The sequence below is a fragment of the Eutrigla gurnardus genome, assembly GCF_963514095.1.
Source record: "Eutrigla gurnardus genome assembly, chromosome: 12".
In the NCBI taxonomy this organism is placed as follows: Eukaryota; Metazoa; Chordata; class Actinopteri; order Perciformes; family Triglidae; genus Eutrigla; species Eutrigla gurnardus.
The window spans coordinates 1518797-1540981 of NC_139926.1; the positions used below are offsets into that span (position 1 = coordinate 1518797).

The following is a 22185-nucleotide window of genomic DNA, read 5'->3' on the forward strand; positions in this document are numbered from 1 at the left end:
AAATGCACAATTCAGAACACTATGCTAGTACCTACCTCAAAAACGACATTGGGTCGGTCGTAGGAGAGTGTTTTCCTGAAAGTTAAGGACTAATCTGACTGTTTTTTTTGAGGGACGATTCCGTCTGTGCCATCTTTGGGACTGCTTCCTCGTGGTCCAGGATTTCACCGCTGTTGTGGACTTCTACACGTCGGGACGTCGATCGGTGGATCTTTGCTGTTCCAGGAGGGTGGTAGGAACCCAAACCAAAGGAAACCCATCTGAGAACAACCTGTGTTACACTTATTCGTTTTGTTTGATAACTTTTTTTCCACCTGAGACTCGGGTTGTTTTTTGTTCTTGCATCCAAGAAGATCATAAAGAAACCCAAGGAAACTGAAGTACCACATTTATTATTTTTTTCCTACAGCAAAATGCACATTTCCTAATTTTTGAGGGTATTGAAACATTGTTATTTTCTTGTATCCATCTGAAGTATTGAAGTCATTTTGTGGTATAGGCCTATTTGAGTTATTCATATAATACGGAAACAGTCCTACTTTTGGGAGAGATACTGTACATGAAAAAAGGGTCAAATCAGAATACTTGTATAAAAATAATGATCTTGTTCATAAATCCTGTGGTCCTGTGTGTTGTGTGGGTTGGAGTTCATATTTACTCTCCTTCAGAGTTTGCTACTGCCAATCTCCTTATCGAACCTAGTAGATCATAGAGCTTGAATCTGTTCTAGAATCATTCTGAACTGTAGGCATAGATCTCTTTTATAAGAGAAGGACACATTCAGGTTACATACACAAACAAGCTACTGTGATGACAACAAAGAGCAATTGAAAGCTGGGCTCCTTGTTGCCTTAAGACTGGGACTGCAGCCTATGTGGGTCCTCCTGCCACTACTACACATGTAGTGAAAGATTTGAAATCTCTCCATATTGATAACCTCACAAATTGGGGGTCCTCTAGTTTGAATATCTAATATTGTACTGTACAACAATTGTGTATCAATAGCTGCAGTGATCTTGTTCATATCCCTTGTGTAAAGACTTGAAATGGTTGATTGAATGCAGCCTGAGGGTACAGTGAGTCTGGGTGGGCTCTCGCAGAGTTCCTCACTTGTATGGTTTTTATGAAGCATTCACTTTTCTCTCGTCTGTTTTGACTTAGAGCTTTCTATTTTGGAATAAACAATGCCTCACTCTGCTGTGAATCGTCTCTTTGCTCCGTCATCAGACTCTGCCATTCAGGTGTGATAGTTTATCTTTGTCTGTTAAATGTGCAAACATCCAAGCAGAATCCTGAGTAGTAATCAGCTGCTTCAGTTGTCTGTGCTCAGAGTTGCAGAGTTGTGATCCTCTTCTCTCTGAAAGACAATGCAGAAATGTACAATCACACAGACATGGAAACATGTAGTTAGTGATGTAATGATCCAGGTAACAACTCCAAATCTGGGTCCACCTTTACAAACATCTATCGCAAAGCCTGGTTCCAACACTATTTATCCATCTAGTTTTTAAAAGAATATTCAAGGATCGTTTATTGTCAATGTACAGGGATGCACAATAAATGCAATTGTAGTTTCCTACTGAGAAAAACACAACCAAACAAAAACAGTAGTGCATGTTTTAAACTTACAACAGTAGGAAACTGCAGCAACAAAAACAATTCTTTGATGTGTAATAATATTTCTATAAAAGTAAAACTATTGAACCCTTAGGGTTTGGATATGAAGAATATACAAACAACACAAATGAACTTGAGGGGACGAGAGCAGGTGAATTGTAATGAGGGAATACCTGTAACTATTGAACATATCAGTCATATTGTTGTCTTACAATTGGAGCACCCGTACTGATAGAAGTTTGCGAGAGATTTTGGGTAGATGGAAATTGATGTCCTAATATCACAATCTAAATGGAACTTTTACAATATAAAGATAGTTTAAATTAGGATGAACCAGTTGTTATTGTTGAAGAACCAGCTGTTGGTCAAAAATCGCACAACAAGTGGTCAATAAGTCAAGGTTGAATATTTTTCTTTTAAAATTCAGTTTTTAAAGTGATGGTTCAGAGTAAAATGCACCCTAGGTAATTTCCATCATGACATCCAGCCAAATACCCCCTCAGAAACATTTTTAGCGATGGTCAAGATAGGGCTATCAGCTGAATGGCTTAGTACTGGCGTGATGGTACATTTTGTATATCTCGTAAATTACCCTAATAATAATGCATGGAATGTTACCAAACTTCTGCAGTAGTACACATAGGGTCTGTACTCACAAAACGAGGTATTTGAAAGTTTGTAAGTACATCAGGAGTTTATTTAAAAGAACACTTGCCTGATAGCTTCTATCCTCAGCTGCTAACACTAACTAACACTACCGCAGCGTCGACGCCACTTCCGTGTTTACCCAGCCGATGCCGTCACGCGAGTTTCATGCAAGAGTATGAAAAAGTTTCGCTACATTTTTATAAATGCTTGTATTATCAGACCTGACCACTTATAAAAATGTGTTGACCTGATAATACAAGCATTTATAAAAATTCAGCGAAACTTTTTCATACTCTCGCGTGAAACTCTCGTGACGGCATCGGCTGGGTAAAAGAAGTTAGTAACATTCCATGCATTATTAGTGGGGTAATTTACGAGATATACAAGATGTACCATCACGCCAGTACTAAGCCATTCGGCTGATAGCCCTATCTTGACCAATGTTGACCATCGCTAAAAATGCTTCTGAGGGGGTATTTGGCTGGATGTCATGGTGGAAATTACCTAGGGTGCATTTTACACCGAACCATCACTTTAAGACACTAAAAACAACCACAACAACCTCACAGTTCCTAATATCATTATTCCACCTCTTCTTATAGTGTTAGTATTCTGGAGGTGGGCAGAGAACCTGGAGAAACTCACGTTAACAGGTGGAGAACATGCAAACACCACAGCTGTGAGGTGACAGTACTAACCGCTAAATCATGGTGCCGCCATAAAGCCATCTAGTTGTTGAATTTTGACATGGGACTCATTTTTCAACACAAATAACAGCTGTAAAGATGTAATCGATGACGCTACATTCCCATTTAGCATCACATGATACATGTAAGTGATGGCATGTCAGTATATGCTTGTAACATAGTGTTTTCAAAATAAACTTTAGTCTTCATAGGAAGAGTCACATGACTATAGACACTAACAATTCACGTTACTAATGACATAAGTGACAAAACTTTTCCTTTTAATTTGACACGGGACACTAACAGCAGTCTCCTGGACTAAAGTCCTGTGTGTGTTTGACCCGTCCACCTCCCTTTTCTGTAACGTCCCATTAAGAGACATTACTTGTTGTGTTTCCTGTTTTATTTTGTATTTCTATGTTGTCTTGTTTTTTCAGTTCCTGCCCTCGTGTCATCTTCCCCCCTAATTACACACTTCCTCCCTGTGTGAACTGTCTCTTTCTTTATACTACTGCTCTACCCATAATTCAGTTGGTGGCTTCGGCACATACAAACGCTCTCCCATTAAATGAACGGTGGTGTCAAATGCCAAGAAGACCAAGACCAAGCTGATGATTTGCCCCCTTGGTGATGAGACCTTTTTCAGACTAGACTTGCAAACAAGAGCACTCATCTCACAGTAGACTGGTGAAGTTTAGCCTGGTGGTAAAGCACTATGTTTGTGAAACCATAGTTTGTATTTGAATGAAGCAATAAGAGCTAAATTAATTCAGGCCTAACACTACAGACCAGTCTAAAATACCTAAACCGGCCCCAGAACCCTGAAACGTTAGCAACTACATGGAATTCAGCCATTATTCAATGTATTATACTTGTGTGTTTCCTCCTGTGGTATCAAAATTTAAACACAGTCAAGTTCATGGGAACTACTTTGTAGCGCGTCATAATGAGTATACAAGGCTCTTTCGCTGCATTTGCTTGTATAAATTAGTGCTGTCAATCGATTAAAAAATAATTAACGAATTAATCGCACAATTTGCCGTAATTAATCGCAATTATTGGCTTTCTTTCTTCATAAGAATAAAGGCAAGGCAAGGCAACTTTATTTGTATAGCACATTTCATACACAAGGCAGACTCAAAGTGCTTCACATCATAAAACAAAGTGAGAAGAAAAAAAAATAGAAGAATTTAAAAGAAAATAATAAAAAATTTAAAAATGCATTACAGAAAGAAAAGAGAATAAAAACATATTTGCAATAATTAAAAACAGTGCAGACATTAAAAGATTTAGCAGAAAGCTATGGTGAACATAAAAGTTTTCAGTCTAGTTTTAAAAGTGGTCAGAGTTGGGGCAAGTCTTACATCTTCAGGAAGTTTATTCCAGCCATTTGTTGCATAGTGACTAAATGATGCTCTCCCGTGATTGTTGTTTACTCTGGGAATCACTAACAGATTGGTCTCAGAAGATCTTAGTGGTCTAGAAGTCTTATGTAGTGGGAGCATATCAGTGATATACTTCGGTCCTAGACCATGTAGTGATTTATATGTGAGCAGGAGGATTTTGAAATCAATCCTCTGACATACAGGGAGCCAATGTAAGGATTTAAGAATTGGTGTAATGTGCTGACATTTTTTGGTCTTTGTAAGAACTCTAGCAGCAGCGTTCTGAACAAGCTGTAGCTGCCTGACAGTTTTTTTCGGAAGACCTGCAAGGAGACCATTACAGTAGTCTAGCCTACTAGTAATAAAGGCATGTACAAGTTTTTCTAAGTCTTGAGCTGACATGAGCCCTCTAAGTCTTGCTACATTTTTTAGGTGATAGTAGGCTGATTTTGTTACTGATTTAACGTGACTGTCGAAATGTAAATCAGAATCCATAATAACCCCAAGATTTCTGGCTTTGTTTGAGGTTTTCAGGGACAGAGAGTGAAGGTGTTGAATTACTTTAAACCTTTCTTTTTTAGCACCAAAAACAATTATCTCAGTTTTGTCCTCATTTAGTTGTAGGAAGTTTTGGCACATCCAGTCTTTGACTTGCTCAATGCACTGGCACAGAAGATCTATGGGGCGATAGTCGTTTGGTGATAGTGCTACATAAATTTGGGTGTCATCGGCATAGCAATGGTGGTCAATGTTATTATTTTGCATGATTTGTCCTAGTGGGAGCATGTAGATGTTGAATAAAGTTGGCCCCAAGATTGAACCTTGGGGGACTCCACATGTTACATTGGTAGGTTCTGATACAAAGTCGCCAATGGAAACAAAATAGTTCCTATCTTGTAGATATGACTTGAACCAGTTTAAGACTGTGCCTGAGAGCCCCACCCAGTTTTCCAACCTGTCCAAGAGTATTGAGTGGTCGACAGTGTCAAATGCAGCACTGAGGTCTAATAGCATTAATATTGAAGTTTTGCCAGAGTCTGTGTTAAGACGGATGTCATTTACAACTTTAATAAGGGCCGTCTCGGTGCTATGAAAAGGTCGAAATCCTGACTGGAAGTTGTTGTGGCAGCCAGTTGAAGCCAGGAAGTGATTTAGTTGTTGGAGGACAACTTTCTCAATTATTTTACTTATGAAGGGTAGATTTGAAATTGGTCTGTAGTTGTTGATAATAGAGGCATCTAGGCTCCGCTTTTTTAGAAGAGGTTTAATGACTGCAGTTTTGAAGGCCTTTGGGAAATTGCCTGATTGAATGGAGTTATTAACTATTTGCAATACGTCTATTGATAGGCAGTCAAAAACATTCTTAAAAAAGTTGGTAGGTAAAGCATCAAGGCAGCAGGTGGATGATTTTAGATTTGTCACCGTTTCCACTAGAGTTTTAGAGTCTATGGCATTAAAGCTTGCCATCATTGCTGTGTTACTTTTGCCTGAACAGGGTGGTGATCCAACTTTTTTGTTTGAGATATTGATGGCGCGTCTGATGCCTTCAATTTTATTAGTATAAAAGAATGCAAACTCATTGCATTTCTGCGTGGAGTGGAGTTTAGCTGGTATTTGTGTTGGGGGGTTGGTCAGTCTGTCAACAGTTGCAAATAGGGTTTTCGCCTTATTAGTGTTGTTGTTTATGATATTGGAGAGGTATGTTTCTCTCGCACTTTTTAAGACTAAATTGTAGGCCCGGAGGCTCTCTTTATAGATGTCATGGTGAATATGAAGTTTAGTACTCCGCCAGATTCGTTCAGCCTTCCTGCACTCTCTTCTCTGGGCTGTCACAACAGCAGCTTTTCTTCAGGGTGCCTTTTGCTTACCAGAAATTGTTTTAACCGTAGCAGGTGCAATGACATCTATGACATTCAGAATTTTGGAATTAAAGATGTTTACAAGATCATCAGCATGACATGGGTTTAGAGGTGGTAACGAGGAAATGGGCATTTTTAAAGAGTACATTGGCATGTTCATTGATGTACCGCTTTTTGACCTTATTTGATTCTGTTTGTGTGTCAGGAATGAAAGAAATATTAAAGAAAACACAGAAGTGATCAGACAATGAAGGATCAGTCACAAAAACATCAGAAACATGGAGAACTTTTGTGATAATCAGGTCCAGGGTGTGTCCCTTACAATGAGTAGCCTCTTTCACATGTTGAGAAAGGTCAAATGTGTCTAGAATATGAAAAAGTTATTTTGCACCCTTGTCATTCAAATCATCAATATGAAAATTAAAGTCACCAGTTATAACTAGGCAGTCAAAATCAGTGGAGATGCTAGACAATAATTCAGTAAAATCATCGAAAAAATGTGACGAATATTTAGGTGGCCTGTAAATAATTAACAGGAGAACTCTGGGAGAGCATTTCAACACAGCACAAAGATATTCGAATGATGGAAAAACACCAAGTGACATCTGTTTCCCCTGAAATGTATTTTTAAATATAGCAGCAACCCCTCCACCTCTTTTCCCAGATCTACAAACATCAATAAAATTATAGTTGGGGGGTGCTGTCTCGATCAGATTGCTTGCACTGTTATTTTGTTCTAGCCATGTTTCAGTTAAAAACATAAAATCAAGTTTAGAAGTGGTAATAAAATCATTGACTAAAAATGATTTGTTATTAAGAGACCTAACATTTAGCAGACCCATCCTGATGGTGTTATTGACAGGCTTTGAGGTTGATTGTTTAGGTTAGCAGTGTGTTCAAGTTTCCCAATGTTTACTCTCTTAGTAGTCACAACAGGAATGCAGAAGGTGCCATGTTTTGATGTAGGCGACCTTGGGTCCAGCTGATAATGCGGTCTACTGCTGAACCCTTTTCTGTCTCAGTAATATTCAGGGCTGCTGTCAGGGTGGGGAGGGGGTGGCCAAAAGGGAAGAGGTGGCCATAAGGGAAGAGTCTTGGAGGAGGGGGTCTTGGATTTTAGTGACTTAGTTGCAGTCTTGGAAGAGGGGTTCTTGGGTTTTAGTGACTTAGTTGCAGCCTTGGAAGAGGGGGTCTTGGGTTTTGGTGACTTAGTTGCAGCTTTGGAAGAGGGGGTCTTGGGTTTTGGTGACTTAGTTGCAGCCTTGGGAGAGGGGGTCTGAGTAGGGCGGGGGGTAGGTGGGGGTAGCTCCTGGAATTCCAAGGGGGAGGAGGGGAGAGAAAGGTTTATTGGAGGGAGGGAGAATGACGAAGACCTGGATTGGGATTTGGGAGGGGTGGGGGAGGGATCCACATTCAGTCCTCCTTCGACGTTGTTGATAATCTGAGAAGGGCGGGGGGTAGGTGGGGGTAGCTCTTGGAACTCCAAGGGGGAGGAGGGGAGAGAAAGGTTTATTGGAGGGAGGGAGAATGACGAAGACCTGGATGGAGATTTGGGGTGGGGGTGGGGGAGGGATCCACATTCAGTCCTCCTTCGACGTTTCTGATAATCTGTGTTTCGTCTTCCCTCTTTGTTGGTTCCTCTCGTCTCTTGTCCTTGGCGACAGATGGATGACGCAGGCAGTAACACATGTTGGTGATGAATAGCTTTGCCCCTAGCTTATTTAGGCAAAGTCCGTTTGTCTTAAAAAGATGCCTGCGGTCCCAGAAAAAGCGGAAATTGTCAATAAAATGCATTGGGCGAGCAAGAGATGCAGTTGAGAGCCATTTGTTGAGCAAAATGTAAAATGCAAAAGATAAGAAAAAATTATGATGAAGATTTTATCCTGTGGGTAATGGGCGCGGGACCAGATAAGCTTTGGCTTCTCCCGCTTTCCCTTTCGGCCATGAGTATTGTATTATTTGAACAAAGATGAAGCGTGATGATGACGATTTAATTGACATGCCCGAAATAAACAAATAAATAAATAAATAAAAATAAGTATGTTATAATGGATATTTAAATGTATTTTACATTTAAATATCCATTATAACATACTTATTTTTATTTATTTGTAGAATCAGTACTTAAATTCAAATACTATTGTTCAATAGCAGCTTTTTTAACTTTAAGCACAGATTCTCTCATGTGAACTACAGTTTTCCAAAGAAACCATCAAGCCCATCTAAATTAACTGTCAGCTTGAAAAAGGCATATTTCTTATATGCACTAACAGACCATTTCAAAAAGGTCCACAATAGAACATGCAAATATGGAAAAAAGAACAAGGAAATATTCTGCTGTGAAGTCATAATAATAAATCCTTTTCACTTCATAGAACAACAATTCAGCGTAGTCCTCCTTTACATTCAGCCAGTTACTGAGACAGACCAGTCTGTTTACATTGCCAGAAGGACAAAGCAGCACACGCCACATCTAGTGTTTCTCACGCAGACAAATTACTGGGATAATTTAAAAAAACTTGGCGATCGCTCACCAAAATCTTATGCTGAACTCCGTTAAAAACTAATGGCTAACAGCTTTGCGGCACACGTCGTCATAGGTCTTACGTCAGCCGCCACGGGAAATAAACAAAACACAGCTGCGTTAATTTCGTTAGAAAAAAATTAACGCATTAAATATTTCATAATTAATTTATTTTCATAATTAACATTATTTCAGATGTTGTTCCTGGGATCTGTTGGAGCCACTCTCCCAGTTTGGGGGTTACTGCCCCGAGTGCCCCCACTACCACGGGGACCACGCTAGCCTTGACCTTCCACATCTGTTCCAGCTGCTCTTTCAACCCTTGGTACTCAATTTTCTCGTGTTCCTTCTTCCTGATGTTGGCGTCAGCTGGGATCGCCACATCTATCACTACCACTGTCTTCTGCTCTTTGTCCACCACCACTATGTCCAGTTGGTTAGCCAGGAGCTGTTTGTCAGTCTGTAAGCTGAAGTCCCACAGAACCTTGGCCCTGTTGTTCTCAGTCATTGGCCCATTGGGATTTGGGTAATTCTATTCCATACTGGTTGCCGATATTCCTGTGTACTATCCCAGCCACTTGGTTGTGCCTCTCCATATACGCTGATCCAGCTAGCATCTTACACCCTGCTACTATGTGCTGGACTGTCTCAGGGGCTTCTTTGCAAAGTCTGCACCTTGGGTCTAATCTGCTCTGGTAGATCCTGGCCTCTATGGCTCTTGTGCTTATGGCCTGTTCTTGTGCTGCCATGATTAGTGCCTCTGAGCTGTCTGTCAGTCCTGCATTTTCCAGCCACTGGTAGGATTTCTTGATATCAGCCACTTTCTCTATCTGACGGTGGTACATGCCATGTAGGGGCTTGTCCCTCCAGGTTGTCTGCTCCTCCTCCTCCTCCGCACTCTCATCAGGGTTCTGCTGCCTGAGACATTCACTTAGCAGTTTATACTTCGGGGCCATTTTTTCGATGTAATCTCGAATTTTCGATGTTTCATCCTGGACCGTGGCCTTGACGCTCACTAGCCCTCGGCCTCCCTCTTTCCACTTAGTGTATAGCCTCAGGGTGCTGGACTTGGGGTGAAACCCTCCATGCATGGTGAGGAGATTTCTAGTCCTGATATCTGTGGCTTCTATCTCCTCCTTTGGCCAGCTTATGATACCAGCGGAGTATCTGATGACTGGTAGTGCGTACATGTTAATGGCTCGAACCTTGTTCTTACCATTCAGCTGACTTTTCAGGACCTGCCTTACTCTCTGGAGGTATTTGGCTAAGGTTGATTTCCTTGTGGCCTCTTCATGGTTTCCATTAGCCTGTGGGATGCCAAGGTACTTGTAGCTGTCTTGGATATCACCTATGTTGCCCTCTGGTAGGTCGATCCCCTCAGTCCTGATCATCTTGCCTCTCTTTGAGACCATCCGGCCACACTTGTCCAATCCAAATGATATATATATCAATCCAAATGATATATATATATATATATATATATATACATATATTGCATTTTGCTGGTGGCCAAAAACCCATGGTGGACCGGACTTGGATATGCACAGGAATGGCTTTTTCGTTTCATTTCTGGCTCCAACATCGGTCCCAAATCATGGCATAAATCTAGCAATATCTGTTTGGGAAGCAGTTCCTACCCAGAAGCCACTCTGTTCTCTCACAAAACAAATTAGCTCTCTAAAAACACACTGCGGAGCACATCTTTTACTAAACACAAGTACAAGTTGATAAATTCCACACTTCCATTACATCCATTACAACTGTGCATATGCACAGTTAATAAATGAGGGCCCTGGACTTGGTCTGCATTACTTTAACCTGTGGACTTTGCTGATTTTAAATTACCATTCATGATGGCCCTTGACATTAGCTTAAGCTAATTGCTAATGCTAATTGCTGGCATGCTGACTATTGTTATCATTGTTAGGTAAGTGCTATCAAAGTCTGTTATGTGACAAAATAGAGTTTAAACTTGTATAAACATTTGTGAATTTGAATTCACGTGCAAGGCTGGGTGTATGCCAGTGATTAGCATTAGCAATAACAATGGGGGGGGGGGGGGGGGGGTCATTGGTGACTGGTGGTGACTAAAGATGCCTCCATATGTAGGGCACTATGCATATTTACAACGTTAAATAAACTTAAAGTTTTCCAATGGGTAGACCTACAATGTTTATAATGAGGACTCAGATACTAACCTCCATCTGTTGGCGGATCCAGCTGAGCGACCGTGTGATGCGTGTGTAAACACCCGGCTTGTTCCTCATAGCGCAGCCAATCCCCCAGCTGGTCGCACCAACCAGCTTCCATACAGACGAGTCCTCACAGGCCAGAGGACCTCCACTGTCCCCCTGAGGAAACAAACACAGAGTAAACTGAGTCCCCGTCTCACTTACCAAACCACCAATGTTTCACAGACAGACAACATCCAGGCAAAAGAGAGGCAACCATCACATTTCCTGGTGGCGCAATAGAGGAACTTCTAAAATCCGTCAATTTATTTTCTGAGTTCCCATAGTTTCATATTCCTGTCCTTTAATTTTGCTCTTCTGCATTTTCTCTTTATTTGTATTAATTGTTATGATTTATTATCATTGCTTCATCTGTTGTTATCAGAGTTTAGATTTGACCTTATTTTTTTTTGTCTTGCTTTTGTTTGTTCACTGTTTCTTTTTGTTGTTATATTGCCTGGTATCTTGCTTTGCTTTGTCTGTTGTTGTCACACACGCACACACACGTTAGATAGGTCCATTAGATTTAGTCTGTTTATTTGTTTATTGTGAATAAATCTCCTTTGAACATACTGCTGTGCTTATTAATCTTGTAATGAATGATATCAACCTCTTCTCTGCAAACAATTCCAAGTTCCAAACTGTTTGTACTCGTATGGTAATAATGATTAATTATTGGCATTTTAGTGTGAACCTTTTGTAGCGGGTTTGACTAGATTTAATGTTGGGGTGCCAGTCAGAGTCAAGTCTGACAAAGTAAAATAAAACAGAACAAAAATAGTTTAGTTAACCCACACAAAATAATAATCAGGCAGATCAAACACAGCAATCAACCACAAAAGCCATCAGCCAACCCAGCAATGCGATTTCCCAAAATATGCATTTTTACAATTATTGTCCACAGTGCAAAAAGGAAGAAGAATGGATGCAGCGTGAGTACGCCTCAGTCTGTCTGTTAATCCCAGTTCAGTCCATTTGGAAAAAAAACGTTCCAGTATCCCACAAAACCACAGTTCGTTCCATTTGGGGAAAAATCCGTCCAATATTCCACATTACCACAGTTCAGTCCAGCACATGCGCCACCACAAAACAACAACTCAAAACTCCGCTCCGGGTTTTACCACGGGCTCCAACACAAAATAAGGAAATAAACTCAAAATAACCAGCGTCTCTCGTCGCGGTGTAGCAAAACAACATACACAAAACAAAAATGCCACCGGGTACTCACGGTACCGAAGTACAGTCAGTTAGTTAGTCAGTCAGCCAGAGTCGGACTTTGCTCCACGGGAACCGGCATCTCCCGACTCCTGAGACAGCTGATCCGACAGGGGAATAACATCCACCAGGCAATCGCAATCGCGCCGACGGAACTCCCGCGACGAGGATTTCAGACCCAAGACGGCTATATCGCGGACTTCAAAACGCACTTAATGCCGCTGTCACTCTCCTTGTCACTCCTCTCCCTTCACCGGTGACTTGCACTAATTTTCAATTCATTCAAAACTGCCGGCGATCGGTGGATTATTTTCATTGGAGTAGGAGATGAATGTGGGTGGATGACGGAGAAAGCCATGAATGGAGGTGTGTTTTAATGGATTGGTGTGTAGCCATAGGGGGCGGGCGCTACACTCCTCCCCCCTTAGCAGAAGCCGACCAAAGGTAAGGTGCATTAGTTGTCCTAGTGTGGGTGTTCACACAGAATCACACAGTCATTGTCGGAGTCAGAGGTATTGTCAGAATTGTAATTTTGTGGTTTCTCTGCAGATCCTTTCATCCATCCTCCATTAGAGTTAGAACAGGAGGTGTCTGCGAACCCAAGGAAGTCCTCTTCATCCGACTCCTCATTAAATATTTCAAGAAGGTGTCTTTTCTCCTGTTCCTGTAGGTCCTGAGCAGTCGGGTAGCAAGGTTTGAGACGGGAAATGTGGACAACTTTTAAGTCTTGGCCTGAATTTTCTAAAACAACTTTATAATTCACAGGCCCAACTTGTTCCACTACCCGATACGGCCCTTGCCATTTTGGGGCTAATTTGGCGGCAAATGATTTTTCAGCCTTGGAGAGAGGATGGGCTCTCAACCAGACTCTGTCCTGTTCCTGAAACTCAAGGTCACTTCGGTGTTTGTCATAGTTTCTTTTCTGCCGTTGACGAGCAGAGTCCAGATTTTTTTCAACAAAGGAACAGAGATCTTTTAGCTGTGTGATTTTGGTGTATGGAGGGGTGTCAGGAGCAGTTTCCTGAGGTTGCAACATTGCATCAAGAGGTCCTCTGAGGGAGCGACCGAGATTAAGCTCTGCAGGAGAAACGCCTGTTGACTCCTGGACTGCAGAGTTAATCGCGAACCGGAACTCAGACAGGTTCTTGTCCCAATGTTTATCATTGTCACCAACATAGGATGCTATCATTGATTTTAGGGTACGGTTCAATCTCTCTGTAAGGTTAGTTTGTGGATGGTACGCAGATGTTAACTTGTGTCCCACATTCCAGGTCCTGCATACAGTTTGGAAAATGGATGAAACAAACTGTGTTCCCTGGTCCAACAGGATGTAGTCAGGAATGCCCCACCTGGTCAAGATGTCTTTGACCATGACCTGAGAGATGGTTTCCGCAGTGGCACTTCGGATGGGGAACAGTTCAACCCACCGGGAGAAATAATCAACAAACACAAGGAGATAAACGTTTTGTTTGGAGCTTTTGGGAAAGGGACCCATCAAATCCACTCCCAGCATTTCCCAGGGGCGGTGAGTTTGGGTTTGTTGGAGTTTTCCTGCAAGTTTTTTGTTTTCTGGTTTGTAACGTTGACATGTGTAGCAGTTTTTTACATGTTCTCTGACATCCCAGCTCAGCTTTGGCCAGTAGACAAGATGTTGTAGTCTTCGGTAGGTTTTGTGCCTGCCAAGATGTCCAGAGAGGGGATCTTGGTGGAAGTAGTCCAGTAACTGTGAGCGGAAGCTAGGAGGTATGTAGAGTTGGTAGATGGTTTTGTATGGGAGGGTGACGAGACGGTAGAGGAGATCATCCAGGATGATCTAGGAACGGTTTGAATTAATGACTTGTCCAGTTTCTACTACTTTTTGATATAGAAGCTGACATTCTGGATCTTCCTGTTGTGCCTTCCACAGGGCCTCAATTGAGATAGGAAGCTCTTTTGATGGTTTTGGAGGGGCAGATGTGATGGTAGCACACACAGGTACGGTTGTATGGATGGATTCTGTAGGAGCTCGGGAGAGGGCATCCGGTACAGTGTTGTACTTTCCCTTTCTGTATTCAACAGTGAAGGAGAATTCTTGAAGCCGGAGTGCCCACCTGATGAGTCGTGTGCTGGGTTTGATGGTTTTGAACACCCATATAAGAGAGGCATGATCTGTAACCACAGTGAATAGTCTACCTTCCAGGTAAGTTCTCCACTTCTCAACTGCCCACACCACTGCCAAACATTCTAGCTCAGTGGCAGCATAGTTTTTCTCTGCAGGGTTTAGACTGCGGCTGGCAAAGGCGAGGACATCCTCGGTTCCATAATTGGATTTCTGGACAAGCACAGCCCCAAGTCCAATCTCACTGGCGTCGGTGTATACCACAAAGGGAGCATTGAAGTTTGGATGGCCCAGGACAGGTGGTTTAACCAGGTGATTTTTCAGGGTAGTAAATGCTGTTTGGCATGCAGGTGACCATTGGAATTTTGCTCCTTTTTTCTTTAGGGCATTGAGTGGTTCAGCAATCTGGGAAAAGTTGGGGACGAATCTGTGATACCACCCAGCCATGCCCAGGAACCTTTGTAGGGCTTTCAGGTTGGTGGGTGCAGGGCAGTTCTGCACAGCCTCAATCTTGTCTGGGTCGACATGGACTCCTGTAGCAGAGACAATATGGCCCAGGAATTTCAAAGAGGTTCTGAACAGTTTACTTTTTTTCATGTTCACCGAGAGGCCTGCGTTTCGGAGTTTGTCCAGGACAACTTGGACATCATACGAATGCTGTTCCCAGGACGAAGAGAAGATGATAATGTCATCTAAGTAGACAAAACAGATGATTCCCTTCAGCTCTCCCAGTGCTCTCTCCATGAGCCTCTGGAAGGTGGCAGGGGCATTCTTAAGTCCAAATGGCATGACTTTAAATTGGAACAGTCCATGAGGGCATATAAAGGCTGTGATTTCCCTCACCTCTAGATCCATCACCACTTGCCAGTAGCCACTATTTAGGTTTAGTGAAGAGAAAACAACAGCACCTGAGAGACTATCCAATATCTCCTGGATTGTGGGAATGGGATAAGCATCAGTGACTGTATTATCATTCACTTTTCGGTAATCAACACAAAACCTTGGTTTCCCTTCTTTTTTGGGAATCAGGACCACAGGCGAGGCCCATGCAGAACAAGAAGGTTCAATGACGTCATCTTGTAGCATGTTCTCGATGAGTTCCTTCATCACCTTTTGTTTAGGAGGGGAGACTCGATAGGGTTTCTGTCGAATGGGTACAGGATTGGTGAGAAAGATTTGATGCTTCAATATCTCTATACGTCCTACTTTGGTTGTACACACATCAACATTGTTAAGTAACAGGTTGTGTAACTGAGGTTTCATGTGCTCCTAGAAGGCAATAGAGTTGTCAGTCTCCCCCTCCCCAGAAAGAGAGGACTCTGCACAAAAGTAGAATTTCTTTTCCACATTATCCCGGAACCAGTACATCTCCCCTGCTACATCAAGCTGCATACCAGTAAAAAACACGATGTCCAAACCAAGTAGGGCAGGAAAAGCCAGAGTCCTGGAGTCTAGGACCACCATAGTTACCAACCAGGTTTTATCCTGCAGGCTCATTTCAAGCTCTACCCATCCAAGGGGTTTCCTGGGTTGACCATCAGCCAGGTAAAGAGGGTCACCAGTCCATGGGGTAAGTTTATCATCTGCAGTTTTGACATTGTTCCAGACATGTTCATTTAGCAGAGTATATGTGGAACCTGTATCAACAACAGCTTTTCCTGTCCAGTTCCTTACAGTCAAGGGCACTTTCAGCTGTCGTGGGAGGGCTGTATCAGTGCTTCCTCCGGGGATGCTGAACTTTTTCAGGCCCTGCACAAAGAGATGTGAGGTGACACATGACGGTGATTGAGCTGAATGGGTCACAGCGTTCACTGAAGAATGGTTCTGGGGATTTGAAGAGTCAAATGGCTGTGGGTAGGTTTGATTAGAGTGGTTTTGACGATGGTGGGGTCGCTGAGAATGATGTGGCTGAGGGTGTTGTTGCTGCGGATGGGATTGTTGAGGGTGGGAGTGCTGTGGGTAGGATTGTTGCGGGTGAGAGGGTCGTGGATGGGACTGCCGAGGGTGGGATTGTTGTGGGTAGGATTGTTGCGGGTGAGAGGGTCGAGGGGGGGACTGCTGAGGGTGGGATTGTTGTGGGTAGGATTGACCAGGGGGCTTTGATTTCTTGAACTGATAATAATTTGGGCATGAGTATGGAGCATGGCTGCCTTTACATCTCCAACAGTAAACCACAGGGGGAATGTTGCCTTTCTGCGGTGGTGGGTCATTAGCAGTAAACATCTCCACTTTCTCGTTCTCTTTTTGTTTCACAATCTTTTTTGTCCGTTGTTCATAATTAGTCTGACTCGCCCTGTCCTTTTCCAATTGTTGTCCGAGCCTCACCAGTTCATCCACTGTCGTTACTCTGCCTCGGAGCTGGCTTGCCATATGGGGATTGATGTTTCTGAAAATCAGCTTTAAGACTGCGTCTTCCTGAATTTCAGGCTTCCATCTCTGACACAAGGAGCGATACCTGAAAGCAAAATCTCTAATACTTTCACCTTCGCCTTGAACTCTTGTCCTCACTCTCTCTGCCAGTTTATCTTCATAATCTTCTGACAGAAAGGCAGCACGGAACTTCTCTTGAAAGTCTGACCAGGTATGCGTGCTTAAACGTACCACATCCCACCAGTCTCTCGCTGTTCCATGTAGAACATTTCTCAAGGTTGCCAACAACTCCTCATCCATCAGCGGATTTAAAGCAAGAAAATCATTACATTTCTCCAAGTACAAAAGGGGATCTGGTTCATCCTCCATCTTTCCAAATGATGGAAACTGCAGTTTTACAGGACATTTTCCTGTTAACCGTGCCCTGGCCTCAGACAGAACAGGAGAATCCTCAGGAGACTGAAGCACACCTGCCTTATCAGTCAGAACAGTAGATTGGAGGTGCTGCCTCTGAGCCTCCTCCAACCGAACATTTTTTTGTGCTGCTTGAACAGGGACTGGTGCAAGTACAGATACATTAAAGGTTTGTTTCATTGTACCCAATTCCTGGGACATGGAATCCATATTTTGGGACAATTTCCCCATATCATCCTGCAGGTGAAGAACTGAGTGTGCGATTGGGGTCATGAACTCTTTGATGTCCTTTAAAACCTCTGTATGATGGTGTTTTAAGCGCCAGTTAAGGTTTGCTGCCAACTCTCTTGACAGAAATGTTGATTGTTTGTCCAGAGTTTCATGTAAGTACTGAAAGCGTTGTGCATATGTTGCTGTGACATCTTTAAATAAAGTTGTAACTGTTTTTTCAAGCTCCTCCTTGTGCTGTTTTTGTGTTTCCATTAGAATTTGAAATTGTTCCTCCAACATTGCTTTTATTGTTTTATCAGTGTCGACTGGTTCCTCAATTAATTCAGTCGTCCATAAAGATGAACAACCATCCTGATTTCCAACTTCATCTTGAGATGCCACTGCCAGAGGAATGAGAGGTTGAGACAGATCCGGGTTCAATGTAACACATAAATCCATATCTAATAAGGAATATGCAGTCCTTTTCTCTGCAGATGGCTGAGTTTGACTGCAGTCTTGCTTTGCTGAGGCCATTTCAACAGGTGTTGGGGAAAAGAAATCCATTCCCGAAAAGGGTTAATTTGAAGAGGGTGGCAATTTTTTTTTTTTTTCACAAATCCAGGGTTTTAGTGAATCCAGACCTCTGGGGTGCCATTTTTGTAGCGGGTTTGACTAGATTTAATGTTGGGGTGCCAGTCAGAGTCAAGTCTGACAAAGTAAAATAAAACAGAACAAAAATAGTTTAGTTAACCCACACAAAATAATAATCAGGCAGATCAAACACAGCAATCAACCACAAAAGCCATCAGCCAACCCAGCAATGCGATTTCCCAAAATATGCATTTTTACAATTATTGTCCACAGTACAAAAAGGAAGAAGAATGGATGCAGCATGAGTACGCCTCAGTCTGTCTGTTAATCCCAGTTCAGTCCATTTGGAAAAAAAACGTTCCAGTATTCCACAAAACCACAGTTCATTCCATTTGGGGAAAAATCCGTCCAATATTCCACATTACCACAGTTCAGTCCAGCACATGCGCCACCACAAAACAACAACTCAAAACTCCGCTCCGGGTTTTACCACGGGCTCCAACACAAAATAAGGAAATAAACTCAAAATAACCAGCGTCTCTCGTCGCGGTGTAGCAAAACAACATACACAAAACAAAAATGCCACCGGGTACTCACGGTACCGAAGTACAGTCAGTTAGTTAGTCAGTCAGCCAGAGTCGGACTTTGCTCCACGGGAACCGGCATCTCCCGACTCCTGAGACAGCTGATCCGACAGGGGAATAACATCCACCAGGCAATCGCAATCGCGCCGACGGAACTCCCGTGACGAGGATTTCAGACCCAAGACGGCTATATCGCGGACTTCAAAACGCACTTAATGCCGCTGTCACTCTCCTTGTCACTCCTCTCCCTTCACTGGTGACTTGCACTCATTTTCAATTCATTCAAAACTGCTGGCGATCGGTGGATTATTTTCATTGGAGTAGGAGATGAATGTGGGTGGATGACGGAGAAAGCCATGAATGGAGGTGTGTTTTAATGGATTGGTGTGTAGCCATAGGGGGCGGGCGCTACACTCTTTATACTGAAACTGAGTCAAGGTTCTGTTATCTTTTTTCTATTCAAAGGATGGTGCCCCATTATTATTGATTAATATCAATAGTTTTATTGATATTAAAATGATCTATTAATAACCAAATCTGCTCCTGCTAGTGCCCCAACACTTTGTTTTTAAAGGGTCTTTATAAATAAAATGAAAAACATGTATATTTAAAAAGAAAAAAGAAAAAGAAAGAAAAGATCATTTTAAAACTAAATTCCCGGAAAACACTATATAATCTGGTTCAAATGTTTGCTAAAATTTAGACAATTCAGTTCATTAAACGTGATTCCGTGCAAGCATAGAATTCAGCAAATACTGAAACGCATTTCTTCCTAAAAATAAAAAAAATGTGTGCTCTCAGAAAAAACTAACAGTTACAAACTATTTTCCAGAAAAATGAACAAGAAACGAAAATAAAATTACCAAAACAACTATCATCACAGTTCAGTGGCTTTCAATTGTAGAAATATATGTATAGAAGGAAACTATGGACGATAAAAATATGTATATCAATGTGTATTTAAATTTAATACCTGCTCTCGTAAAAAGGGGCACCATCTGTTGGTCAGACAGAACTTTACAGAGTTCACTTCAATGACTCTAATGACCACTTATTGATTAATTAAATTCATTATTATATTATATTATTATTAATTATGACTAAGTTATTGTATTCATTTTGAATTGTGAACTATTTGTTGATAATTTGTGTTCGAAAACAAATATATATATATATATATATATATATCCAAAGAAGTGCAGAGGCTAGCCTTCAGCGAAATTAACTACCTGGGGTACACCATTGGTCGTGGGTTGGTCAAGCCTCAGGATGCCAAGCTGCGGGCCATACAGGGCTGGCCACATCCCATCACCAAGAAGCAGGTGAGATCATTTTTGGGCCTAGCCGGCTACTACAGACATTTCATTGCTGATTTTGCTACCACAGCCTCAACTCTAATCGAGCTGACAACCAAACGCCACTCACGGATGGTGAAGTGGACCCCCGTGGCAGAGACGGCCTTCGTCGACCTGAGGCGAGCTCTGTGCTCCAGTCCAATCCTGGTGGCGCCAGACTTCAAAAAGGACTTCATGTCCCTTTTGGCACTTGAAGGTGAAGAACACCCCATTCTCTACCTAAGCAGGAGGCTACTTCCAAGAGAGAAGCACTATTTCACTGGAAAAAGAATGTCTCGCTAGAACCTGGGGGGGTTTAGCTCAGGAGGTAGAGCGGGTTGGCTGGCAACCGCAAGATTGCCGGTTCGATCCCCGGCTCCTCCTAGCTGAGTGCCTGGTGTCCCTGAGCAAGACACCTCACCCTAATTGCTCCTGAGGAGCTGGTTGTCGCCCTGCGTGGTTGACTCCGCCGTCAGAGTATGAATGTGTGAATGAATGGGTGAATGTCAGTCATTCCTGTAAAGCGCTTTGGACAAAAGCGCTATATAAATGAGGCCATTTACCATTTAACCTGGGCCCTGGAGTCCCTTCGGTTCTACCTCCTGAGCCGACGTTTCACAGTGGTGTCTGACCATGCCCCTCTGCAGTGGAGGCCAGGAACAGGGAAACCAACAGTAGAGTTACCAGGTGGTTTTTGAGCCTGCAGGCATTTAACTTCTCTGTTGTCCACAGGGCTGGCAAGTACTATGGCAATGCGGATGCTCTCTCCCGGCGGGACGCCTTCTTCACTTCCTTTACCCCGACGAGGACGTCGGTCTCGAGGGGGGGTTTTGTGAGGTCACGATTGGGATTAGAACAAAGTGGAAGCGATTGGGAATGACAGCAACTCAGCCAAGAAGTGGGAGGCCACGTGAAATGATGGAGCGGGGTCAGCGGAAGCTGAGGCACATAGTGCACAGAGGTCACCAACTTTCTGCAGAGTAAATCGCTACAGACCTCCAAACTTCATGTGGCTTTCAGATTAGCTCAAGAACAGTGTAGAGAGCTTCATGGAATGGGTTTCCATGGTGATCAGCTACATCCAAGTCAGCAAGTGCAATGCAAAGCGTTGGATGCAGTGGTGTAAAGCACGCCGCCACTGGACTCTAGAGCAGTGGAGACACGTTCTCTGGAGTGATGAATCACACTTCTCCATCTGGCAAGCTGATGGACCAGTCTGGGTTAGGCGGTTGCCAGGACAACGGTACTTGTCTGACTGCATTGTACCACGTGTCAAGTTTGGTGGAGGGGGATTATGGTGTGGGTTGTTGTTCAGGAGCTGGGCTTGGCCCCTTAGTTCCAGTGAAAGGAACTCTGAATGCTTCAGCATACCAAGAGATGTTGGACAATTCCATGCTCCCAACTTTGTGGAACAGTTTGGGGATGGCCCCTTCCTGTTCCAACATGACTGTGCACCAGTGCACAAAGCAAGGTCCATAAAGACATGGAGGAGAGAGTTTGGTGTGGATGAACTTGACTGGCCTGCACAGAGTTGTGACCTCAACCTGATAGAACACCTTTGGGATGAATTAGAGTGGAGACTGAGAGCCAGGCCTTCCCATCCAACATCATTGTGTGACCTCACAAATGCACTTCTGGAAGAATCAAAAAGTCCCATAAACACACTCCTAAACTTTGTGTAAAGCCTTCCCAGAAAAGTTGAAGCTGTTGACATCATATTAAACCCTATGGATTAAGAATGGGATGTCAATTAAGTTCATATGCGAGTCAAGGCAGGTGAGCCGGGGCTTCCGGTTTGGAACATGTAGGAGCAAGACGTGAGAACGAGGGTCTCCTGAGATATTGACTATAACTACCTGAAAACGCCTATATACACGACCTTACACCGAAGTAATAGTTTCGTAAGTTTATTGTTGATCACGACCGCTTAATTTCGGGTACTAAACATGTCCAAGAAAGAGTCTGAGAAGAAATCTAGCCGAACGCTGAGTAGCAAACTAGCTAGCATGGCGACTGCTGCTAATGCTAATGCCGACGACTTTGGGACGCTACTGGCAGCAGAAATGGGAAAGCAACGCGAACATCTGAAAACGGACATGGCGGATCTAATTTATACATCGTTGGCACCTATCCAGGCATCTATAGAGAATTTCCAAGAGATGGTGGATACACTGGAAAAGAGGGTCGCCGCGGTGGAGTCCACAGCAGGTGACAACTTTGATGCACTGTTTAAGGCTGCGCAAGATATCGCTGAACTGAAAAAGCTAAACGTTACTCTGGTGGACCGCGTCGATGACCTGGAGAACCGGTCCAGGAGGGTGAATGTTCGCATCATTAACGTGCCCGAAGGTAGCGAATAGAAAGCAGACAACATGGTCACGTTCGTCTCGACTCTCTTAAAGGAGTATATGGGTGACAC

The 22185-nt window shown here is 42.9% G+C and overlaps 1 protein-coding gene across 1 annotated transcript in view; it reads right to left on the reverse strand.

The window, feature by feature from the left end:
- The window catches only part of tmprss3a (transmembrane serine protease 3a), a gene marked incomplete at its 5' end in the record, with an annotated part of 145105 nt that overhangs the window by 45950 nt on the left and 76970 nt on the right, over nt 1–22185 (reverse strand). Inside the window, one exon of the mRNA XM_084023275.1 lies at nt 10918–11070. Coding sequence (XP_083879401.1) covers nt 10918–11070 — 153 coding nt within the window. The remainder of the gene's footprint in view (nt 1–10917; nt 11071–22185) is intronic.